The sequence below is a fragment of the Salmo trutta genome, unplaced genomic scaffold (assembly GCF_901001165.1).
Source record: "Salmo trutta unplaced genomic scaffold, fSalTru1.1, whole genome shotgun sequence".
Taxonomy (NCBI): domain Eukaryota; kingdom Metazoa; phylum Chordata; class Actinopteri; order Salmoniformes; family Salmonidae; genus Salmo; species Salmo trutta.
Window position 1 is genome coordinate 141102 of NW_021822760.1, and position 11443 is coordinate 152544.

Genomic DNA, 11443 nt, shown 5'->3' on the forward strand with positions numbered 1-11443 from the left:
CACAAGGTCATAATCAAATTCCATTGACTTCATGAAATCAAAACTGAGACACAAATAAATGTTGGCTAAAAATAATCAGCATTGCTTAGTTGACAAAAAGAGCTCATTGGGTCTACAGTGTTAGGATGGTTTGTTCCATAGAATGTATTAATGTCAGATGAGCCTCAATATAGAGTTGATTGTTTGACCAATTGAAAATGAGAGAGTCAGGACATCTATACTGTACCGCACCTTGGAGGGAGTGAGGTCAGAGAACACGATACCAGCATCATGGATGTATCTCAAGCCTTTGACCAGATCGATGGCAAATTCCCTCACTACATCTTCTGACAGGCACTCATCCTGGGTGATGACTGACTCCAGTGAACCCCCTAAAATATAGAGACATTATGAATGATTATTATTATCCTACCATTATACACTATCAAATCACATTCATACTTTGTGAAGTGTAAAGGTAAAAGGTTGACATAAGGTAACGATGGTATTCTTACAGTACCAAATAAGCATCTCACCTGTGCACAGTTCCACTACAAGCCATAGATGGTTGCTGGTTTCATACCACTCATAGAAGGTTACCACATTCTCATGTTTTATGTCATGAGTTAGCCGTACCTGTGGATACAGCATGGCTCAGTCAGTGTTCAAATCAAATTGTATTGGTCACATACACGTTTAGCAGATGTTATTGCGGGTGTAGCAAAATGCTTGTAAAATGTTACTCAGTCAAACCAGTTGAAAGGGATGTGTGTACTACTAGGAAGGGATGCTGGATACTTACGTGGTTTGTAATTTCATGTCTTTTTGACTTGTCACTGCAAATAATTGCAACAAAATTGATGCTCCCTTTCCTCCTCCCCTTATAAACCACTGACTTGCGTCCTGTTCCAATTTCCTCATACAGGATGAAGTTTTCCATCTGCACAGAAGATTCTCAAGTTAGGGAAAGTGGTTGGAACTAGTAAATGGCATTGGCATTTAGCTAGTTAAACTAGGTCGCTAAATGCTAGCTAATTTGCTAGGTAACGCTAACGTTAACTGTTTTACTGACAGAAGCAAGCTGTGCAGACCAACTGTACGGTCCATGCAAGTTCAATCATAAAACCAGACAGCCAATTCCCCAAAACAGATAAACAGGTTAATACATGCAAGAATACACAAACTAACTGTAACTATACCACGAACTAGTTAAATTGCTTTATAATAAAAATACATATTATTAAAAAGCGCTGTTTTTACCTTCAAATCCCCCCTCCAACTCAAACTCAAAGCGCGAAGTTTGTTACCGGATATCACTTTTGGATCATTTCATTCCTACTGTAGGGGGGTAAAAATACATGGTTTTAAGAAAAATTAAGCTAATCATTTTTTATTTATCTTTTACATTTGATGGATGTAAAACTAATATTAAACTTTAAAATGTGTATGAAAAGGATCCATAACAAGAATTTACTAGTGTCTTTTTGTATTTCATTATTTAGCTTGAATACCTCTGACTGAGCTATTCCTTGGTTACTAGGATACAAGGAAGGACGCGGCAGTAGTGCACACACAATGCAAGGTTATGCGTCTTCTTGTGAACAGAGACAGACAAAGCACAGAGTTTTCATACTAAAACATATTTGGACAAAACAGGCCCACATAATGTTGACTGCCTACTCAAACTGTGGACATAGGTCTAGCTAGCATTCGCAAATATGGTGATAATTATTGGATCCATCCCTCCAACCTGGGATAGACCCATACCCTAAAATATGATATTATATTCTATATGAATTAGCTATATATTGTATTATATTATTATATCCTGTGTAAAATAAATCCCTGGAACCTGATAGATTGTATAGTAGCTAACTCTCCCTTTCTTTCTCTAGTGCTCTGTCTGTTTGTCTGTCTTCCTGTCCTCGCCCACTCTGCCCACTTCCTTGCTCCCAGAAAACTCCTAACCTGGCTTTGATAGCTATTGAGGGAAAACTGTAGAGGGGCAAGTAAGGATAAATGCACAGGGCAGTGCACTTCAATCTGAACTGTTACTGAACTGGTGTGAACATGGAGGAGGTGAGGGCCCTGGCGGAGTGGTGCCTGGAAAAATAACCTCTTCCTCAACGGCAACAACACGAAGGAGCAGATCGTGGACTTCAGGAAACAGCAGAGCCTCTATCCATATCGATTGGGCCGCAGTGGAGAAAGTGGAAAGCTTCAAGTTCCTCTACGTACACATCACTGACAATCTGAAATGGTCTACCCACACAGACAGTGTTGTGAAGAAGGCGCAACAGCGCCTCTTCAACCTCAGGAGGCTGAAGAAATGTGTCTTTGCCCCTAAGACCCTCACAAACCTTTACAAATGCACAATTGAGAGCATCCTGTCGGTCTGTATCACCGCCTGGTGCGGCAACTGCACCGGCCGCAACCGCAGGGATTTCTAGAGGGTGGTGAGGTCTACCCAACACACTCTGCCTGCCCTCCAGGACATCTACAGCACCCGATGACACAGGAAGGCCAAAAAGATCATCAAGGACATCAACCACCGAGCCACGGACGGTTCACCCCGGTGCCATCCAGAAGGCGAGGTCAGTACAGGTGCATCAAAGCTGGAACCGAGAGACTGAAAAACAGCTTCTAGCTCAATGCCATCAGACTGTTAAATAGCCATCACTAGCCAGCTACCACCCGGTTACTCAACCCTGCACCTTAGAGGCTGCTGCTCCATATACATAGACATGGAATCACTGGTCACTTTAATAATGGAACACTAGTCACTTTAATAATGTTTACATACTGCTTTACTCATACTGTATTCAATTCTACTGTATTTTAGTCAATGCCACTCCAACTTTGCTCATCCTAATATTGATAGATTTCTTAATTCCATTCTTTTACTTTTAGATTTGTGTGTATTGTTGTGAATTGTTAGATACTATTGCACTGTTGGAGCTAGGAACACAAGCATTTAGCTACACCCGCAATAACATCTGCTAAATATGTGTATGTGACCAATAAAAATTGATTTTGAAGACATTAAGTGAAGCTTGTTGTCGGGCAGAGCAAGTAGATAAAGGTCAGATGTTCTTTTGAGTGTTCAAAGGGCCTTTTATTCTCTGGTGTTTTCAGACAACACACATACAGTAGGCATAATCTCTCTCCTCTCTTTCTCTTTCTCTGTCTGTGTGTGTGTGTGTGTGTGTGTGTGTGTGTGTGTGTGTGTGTGTGTGTGTGTGTGTGTGTGTGTGTGTGTGTGTGTGTGTGTGTGTGTGTGTGTGTGTGTGTGTGTGTGTGTGTGTGTGTGTATGTGTGTGTGTGTGTGCGTGCGTGTGTGTGTGTGAGAAAGAGAGCGAGAGAGAGAGCATGCACATGCTTGCGTGTGTGACAGATACAGATCAATGAAATCAAAATATTGTCACATGCATGAAGCTTGTTGTCGGGCAGAGCAAGTAGATAAAGGTCGGATGTTCTTTTGAGTGGTCAAAGGGCCTTTTATTCTCTGGTGTTTTCAGACAACACACATACAGTAGGCATAATCTCTCTCCTCTCGTTCTCTTTCTCTGTGTGTGTGTGTGTGTGTGTGTGTGTGCGTGCGTGCGTGCGTGCATCCGTGTGTGTGTGTGTGTGAGAAAGAGAGCGAGAGAGAGAGAGCATGCACATGCTTGCGTGTGTGACAGATACAGATCAATGAAATCAAAATATTGTCACATGCATACAGTCTATTGTCAGGTGCCACTGCCAACAAGGCTTGACAGTAGCTAACATGCTCCAGGTAGGGCCTACGCTACTCTATGGTTGACCACTGTGTGCTACTCTATGGTTGACCCCTGTGTGTGTGAGAATGTGAGTATGAGTGTGAATGTGTGTGTGTGTGTTTGTGGGTGACATAAGAAGTTATGATCTATTCTTTTCTACTCTGTCTTCAAGATCTAGCCTGGTAACATACTATACAGATGGAATGTAGACGTTTACTTTAATAGGCCAACCATTTGACAGAATTAGTCTGTAGCCGCCTCCCTTCACACAAACACCTAACCCATTCATAGATGCTAACTGCTTTAGCGCCTATTGACGATATTATCTTCTGGCCGGGGGAGTTTTGTTAAGATCCCTAGACGCTCGATAGAACATATGGAACATATTTTTCATATCAGCAAGAAATAATAATGATAATAATAATAAAGCTTAAATTACTACACACCTTTATAAGGTTAGGGTTATTTTATTCCCCCCAAAAATATTTAACCTTTATTTAACCAGGTAGGCCAGTTGAGAACAAGTTTCCATTTACAACTGCGACCTGGCCAAGATAAAGCAAAACAGTACGACAAGAACAACAACACAGAGTTACACATAAACAAACATACAGTCAATAACACAATAGAAAAATCTATGTACAGTGTGTGCAAATGTAGAAAAGTAGGGAGGTAAGGCAATAAACAGGCCATGGAGCGAAATAATTACAATTTAGCATTAATACTGGAGTGATAGATGTGCAGATGATGATGCGCAAGTAGAGATACTGGGGTGCAAAAGAGCAAGAGGATAAGTAACAATATGGGGAAGAGGTATTTCGGTGTGCTATTTACAGATTGGCTGTGTACAGGTGCAGTGATCGGTAAGCTGCTCTGACAGCTGATGCTTAAAGTTAGAGAGGGAGATATAAGACTCCAGCTTCAGTGATTTTTGCAATTGGTTCCAGTCATTGGCAGCAGAGAACTGGAAGGAAAGGCAGCCAAAGGAAGTGTTGGCTTTGGGGATGACCAGTGAAATAGACCTGCTGGAGTGCGTGCTACGGTGTTGGTGTTACTATAGTGACCAGTGAGCTGAGATAAGGCGGGGCTTTACCTAGCAACGACTTATAGATGACCTGGAGCCAGTGGGTTTGGCGACGAATATGTAGTGAGGGCCAGCCAACGAGAGTATACAGGTCGCAGTGGTGGGTAGTATATGGGGCTTTGGTGACAAAACGGATGGCACTGTGATAGACTACATCCAATTTGCTGAGTAGAGTGTTGGAGGCTATTTTGTAAATGACATCGCCGAAGTCAAGGATCGGTAGAATAGTCCGTTTTACGAGGGTATGTTTGGCAGCATGAGTGAAGGAGGCTTTGTTACGAAATAGGAAGCCGATTCTAGATTTCATTTTGGATTGGAGATGCTTGATGTGAGTCTGGAAGGAGAGTTTACAGTCTAACCAGACATCTAGGTATTTGTAGTTGTCCACATATTCTAGGTCAGAACCGTCCAGAGTAGTGATGCTAGTCAGGCGGGAGGGTGCAGGCAGCAATCGGCTGAAGAGCATGAACTTAGTTTTACTTGCATTTAAAAGCAGCTGGAGGCCACGGAAGGAGAGTTGTATGGCATTGAAGCTTGTTTGGAGGTTTGTTAACACAGTGTCCAAAGAAGGGCCAGATGTATACAGAATGGTGTCGTCTGCGTAGAGGTGGATCAGAGAATCACTATCACCAGACATCATTGATATATACAGAGAAAAGAGTCGGCCGAGAATTGAACCCTGTGGCACCCCCATAGAGACTGCCAGAGGTTCGGACAACAGGCCCTCCGATTTGACACACTGAACTCTATCTGAAAAGTAGTTGGCGAACCAGGCGAGGCAGTCATTTGAGAAGCCAAGGCTATTGAGTCTGCTGATAAGAATGTGGTGATTGACAGTCAAAGGCCTTGGCCAGGTTGATGAAGACGTCTGCACAGTACTGTCTTTTATCGATGGCGGTTATGATATCGTTTAGGACCTTGAGCGTGGCTGAGGTGCACCCATGACCAGCTCTGAAACCAGATTGCATAGTGGAGAAGGTACGGTGAGATTCGAAATGGTCGGTGATCTTGGCTTTTGAAGATTTTAGAAAGGCAGGGCAGGATGGATATAGGTCTATAACAGTTTGGGTCTAGAGTGCTTTCCAATCTTTGGGGATCTCAGACAACACGAAAGAGAGGTTGAATAGGCTAGTAATAGGGGTTGCAACAATTTCGGCAGATCATTTTAGAAAGAGAGGGTCCAGATTGTCTAGCCCAGCTGATTTCTAGAGATCCAGATTTTGCAGTTCTTTCAGAACATCAGCTGTCTGGATTTGAGTGTAGGAGAAGAGGGGCCTTGGGCAAGTTGCTGCAGGGGGTGCTGAGATGTTGGCCGGTAGGGATAGCCCGGTGGAAAGCATGGCCAGTGGTAGAAAAATGCTTATTGAAGTGATCGATTATCGTAGATTTATCGGTGGTGACAATGTTTCCTATCCTCAGTGCAGTGGGCAGCTGGGAGGAGGTGCTCTTATTCTCCATGGACTTTACAGTGTCCCAAAACATAGTGTTTCCACACAACCATATCTCCATGTCGGCCACCTGTGCTAATTAGTTATCTAGCGTGCTCTGAACAACTGTGTGTAAATGTAACTTTGGAGAAAGTGTATTTCGTCACAGCTTATGGATCTGTGCAGTAGGCTAAGTGTCTCGTTTTTATTTGAAATATTATTTCTCACTGATATGAAAGATAAGGAGCATATGTTTTGAAAACCGTTTTGCAAGTGATGATTATTGATGCTTCTAAACGTTAAAGCACAGTGTCAGAATTGTAGTTCACACACATCCAACAATGTGCGAAGCTAACTGATGAAAACCCTACAGATAATAAGGGTTTTCAAGAGCTATAGCACCCTCCAGCTGTGAGGAGAGTGATGTCATCATGTTCGATGCGTTCAAGTGGAATGTGACACTGGTAGCGATCAGCGTGGATTTTGGACACACTCACACCCGGCTTTCTCTACAACTTGATGAAATCTTGTCGCATCCGATTCTGTGTTATAGTACTGCACTCTTATTATTTTTTCGCCATAACTTGGAGGCTTCTCTGAGACAGTGTAAGCTAAACGCTGATGCTGAACGAACCAAGAAAACGAAACATAGCATGCTGCCTGCGCTACTTTTCTTTCATCCGTAGGCTACATTTGCTTCAGAAGTTTTCTCCCCAAATGTAAGCGACGGCGAAGGTGTTTTTGTACGTTTCTTTGGTTGTTCATGCACTTTTACTTTTTGTGCTATTTAGTATTTTGTCTATAAAACAGACCAACAGTTCCATGGACAATATTTTAGAAAAGCGGGTGGTCTCCATTTACGGAACACAATTGGCGAGTGAATGAATTGAGGCCATACACAGAAAGGAAACAGTTGATTAGGCACTACGAACTGAAATCATTCGGAATCTTTGTCGCTATTCACGTGGTAAGTGTCATCACAGTTCATTGAGTATCGGCTGCCTACAATTGGAAACATTGTGTCAACGTAAATAAATACTGATTATTATGTAGCATATGCACACCTTGTGTTACACCCCTACCTCATTTGCGCACACTGTATATAGACTTTTTCTACTGTGTTATTGACTGTATGTTTGTTTATTCCATGTGTAACTCTGTGTTGTTGTATGTGTCGAACTGCTTTGCTTGATCTTGGCCAGGTCGCAGTTGAAAATGAGGACTTGTTCTCAACTAGCCTACCTGGTTAAATAAAGCTGAAATAAAATAAATAACTCACTGACCGACATTTTGACAGGTTACTTTATGTGCACGAGAGTGCCCCAGCTTGTGGATCAGTAGAATGTGATGTGACATTCTGATTCCATTTATCTCCCTCCTTAAATCCAGATGCAAAATCGAAGCCGTGTGTCTAGAGGCAGGGTTTAATACGCTTTCTTATACAAAGCAGATTGATCCGATTACATTCAAGCTTTCTTAACGTTTAACTGAACCAACACTGAGGCATAATGGCTTGCTGTCTTCAAGGTATATTTGATCAGTGTTTCATGCAGAGGCTGGTGGACTGGGAGTCTTTTTCTTGAGGGCCACGATGGACTATAAATGAAGCAGTCGAGAAGGCACATGATCTGCCTGTAAACATACACCATAACAAATTCCCTATTAGTCAGCTTCATTCCCAAAATATTTTTGTAACATTTTTTTATCACAATGACACCTTCCTTTTATTTCCATTATATGAGCAGTGAGGTAATGGATCTTAACCCGCTGCATAACCTAACACATATTGGTTCACTTTGTTCCTTTCATGTCTCCAGACGTACAAGCTTTCCAGATTGCTGGCTATGTTTGGCCAGAAGCATAGGCCACCATCCCAGACTTTAAAGGCAGAGATACTGAGGCCACCTGGACTATTTACATTGACACCCCTCCCCTTTGTTTTTACACTGCTGCTACTCACTGTTTATTATCTATGCATAGTCATTTTACCCCTACCTACATGTACAAATTACCTCAACTAACTCGTTATTGTTGTTTTACTGTTACTTTTTATTTTATTTTTTACTTTAGTTTATTTAGTAAATGTTTTCTTAACCAACAATGCAGTTCAAGAAATGGAGTTAAGTGCTTGTAAGTAAGCATTTCACGGTAAGGTCTACTACACCTGTTGTATTCGTCACGTGACAAATAACATTTTATTTGATTTTGATTTGCTTTTAGCTGTTCTCAACTACACACACACATAATTTATATCTGATACACTGGCATTTTGAGATCCAATATTCAAGGCCACATTAAATGCACTAGTTCAAACATACATGTGTGTCATAATCATGCCCTATTGGTACCATGCCAGACTTTCATGCATTGGTATTGAGGCTGCTCTCAACTACTCAACCACACACACACACAGGTCTGTGGTGGTGTTTCCATCTGATACGGTGGCACATCCAATACTCAAGGCCACATTAAGTTCAAACAATCATGTGTGTCATAATACTAATCATGCCCTATTGACCATTGTGAAACACGTGTCACATAGGTGCCCTTACTAAATCACCCTGGTGCCTGAAACTGAAAGCAGCCTATACTCTACTGCTGCTGTGAAGATGGCTCTTGGTGTGTGTGTGTGTGTGTGTGTGTGTGTGTGTGTGTGTGTGTGTGTGTGTGTGTGTGTGTGTGTCTGTGTCTGTGTCTCAGTCAGGATCAGCCGGGGCCATGCCATCCATGCGTGATTTATAATCCCTGTGTTTTAACAGATTGCATCCGAGCAGCTCAATAATTGTGCCATTCCCTGCAGCAGAGAGAGATGATGGGTTGTATAACCAACCATACAGCTGAGCATTAGGACTGGGGTTATATATTGTTCTTAGACATAGTTCATGATCCCACTGTGATTTAGTGTGGAGAGACTTTCGAGGAACACATGGGTCCATTGCTTTCCTACTCATTTCACAATCTCTGGGAAAAGCGACTGGCCTTATTACGGTCTCTTGCATTTTCTCATCCTCTTAATGCATGAGTGATTTCTTCTTCTCTGCTCTTCTGCACGTGTGTTTTGGCCTGAACGCCTGGAGAGCTTGGTCGTGTTCCCCTGCTCAGACGTTGCGTGCATCAACCAATGGTTGCGTGTCACATCATCGACTGTGCCGTTGGGCACCAGATTGCTATAACATATGATGTGGTAAACTGATGCCTATCCAGGCGTTGTTAGATCTGGTATACTTCAGCAACACCTGGGCAGAGGAACGCTCCCCTCATCTCTCTAGCTCACCCCAACTTCACTCTCTCGCTCACCCCTAACCTCACTCTCTCGCTCACCCCTAACCTCACTCTCTCGCTCACCCCTAACCTCACTCTCTCGCTCACCCCTAACATGACTCTCTCGCTCACCCCTAACCTCACTCTCTCGCTCACCCCTAACCTCACTCTCTCGCTCACCCCTAACATGACTCTCTCGCTCACACCTAACCTCACTCTCTCGCTCACCCCTAACCTCACTCTCTCGTTCACCCCTAACCTAACTCTCTCGCTCACCCCTAACCTCACTCTCTCGCTCACCCCTAACCTCACTCTCTTTCACCCCTAACCTCACTCTCTCTCACCCCTAACCTCTCTCTCTCTCTCTCTCTCTCGCTCACCCCTAACTCTCTCTCTCTCTCTCGCTCACCCCTAACTTCTCTCTCTCTCTCGCTCACCCCTAACTCTCTCTCTCTCTCTCGCTCACCCCTAACTTCTCTCTCTCTCTCTTTCACCCCTAACCTCTCTCTCTCGCTCACCCCAAACCTCTCTCTCTCTCTCTCTTTCTCGCTCACCCCTAACTTCTCTCTCTCTCTCGCTCACCCCTAACCTCTCTCTCTCGCTCACCCCAAACCTCTCTCTCTCTCTCTCTCTCGCTCACCCCAAACCTCTCTCTCTCTCTCTCTCTCTCGCTCACCCCAAACCTCACTCTCGCTCACCCCTAACCTCACTCTCTCTCCCTCTCCTAACCCCTCTCCCCCTCTTTCACCTCTAACTCTCACTGCTCCTATTTATGGCAGCCAGTATCACTCACTATAATTAGGTGGTTCATGTTGTGTCTGTATGTCCAGTCCAATCCTGCTAGGCTAGATTTGTTTGGCCTATCCTATTCTAACTTGCCTAGAGCTGAGGTATAGACATGGCTAATGGACTGATGAAATAAGAGGGTCCACTCTTGCAGTCACTTCTCTCTATTCTTACATACAGTAATTATGAAGCATGTTTTACTAGTTGAACGTCTACTGCCTACGTAACCAACACTTACTGAGCCTTTACAGTTCATATCTATTTCTGCAGTCGATCAGGCACTACATCTCTCCATTTAGTCTAATACAGCTCATATCTATTTCTGCAGTTGATCAGGCACTACATCTCTCCATTTAGTCTAATACAGCTCATATCTATTTCTGCAGTTGATCAGGCACTACATCTCTCCATTTAGTCTAATACAGTTCATATCTATTTCTGCAGTCGATCATTGTGTTTACTTGATAGCTACATACACAAATAGCTAGCTAGAACAAAAGTGTTAATAAGATTAAAATTCATTAAAAAGATTTAAAAGCAAGTCAACATCAATATAACATCAATATCCCGTTCCTCTTTTTCACCAGTTGTGCAACATGCTGAGAGGCAGTTTCATCATTCAAAGAATTGAAGCAAAGTAACCCCTCCAGATGACTAACAATTAATTCATCCCTAGTATAAATGTTAAACTAAAGGTTTTTCTACAGTTGAAGTTGAACTGTTTTTTTAATCAAATGAGTTCACATCATCTGTCTAATCTCACAAGCATTCACATTTGAAATATATATGCATGATTTGTTGATAGTTTATAGTTGATATCCTGAGGCACACTAGCTAGCGTTAGCCATGGCAGAAAGACATGGAGACTCCTCCTTTCAGCAAGTCCAGATTAACTGCCTGCCTCACTACAGTGTGCCTGAGTCTCCTGCTGGAATGAGGCATGTTGGGGCTCTGAGCTCAGCTCCATTCTTTGGCCTCTCCTTTGTAAATAAAGCTTTTGTTTTTTTGGGGCAATGGGCATCCCACTTTCTGCCTTTCTACCCAATCACAGCTACAGACAGCAGCTTCAAATATTGCTCAACACAGAGCTGACTGCTTGAACAGGAGGGACAACCCTTTTCCTCTAGTTGTTGGGAAATGTAGGC

At 42.9% G+C, this 11443-nt stretch overlaps 1 protein-coding gene across 1 annotated transcript in view; it reads right to left on the reverse strand.

Moving 5' to 3' along the window:
• LOC115184206 (serine/threonine-protein kinase ULK4) overlaps positions 1-7578 on the reverse strand; it is a gene marked incomplete at its 3' end in the record, with an annotated part of 77989 nt that extends 70411 nt beyond the window's left edge. The window contains 5 exon segments of the mRNA XM_029745227.1: positions 232-371; positions 516-615; positions 782-919; positions 1240-1317; positions 7535-7578. Coding sequence (XP_029601087.1) covers positions 232-371; positions 516-615; positions 782-919 — 378 coding nt within the window.
• Between the last annotated feature and the right edge of the window lie 3865 nt (positions 7579-11443).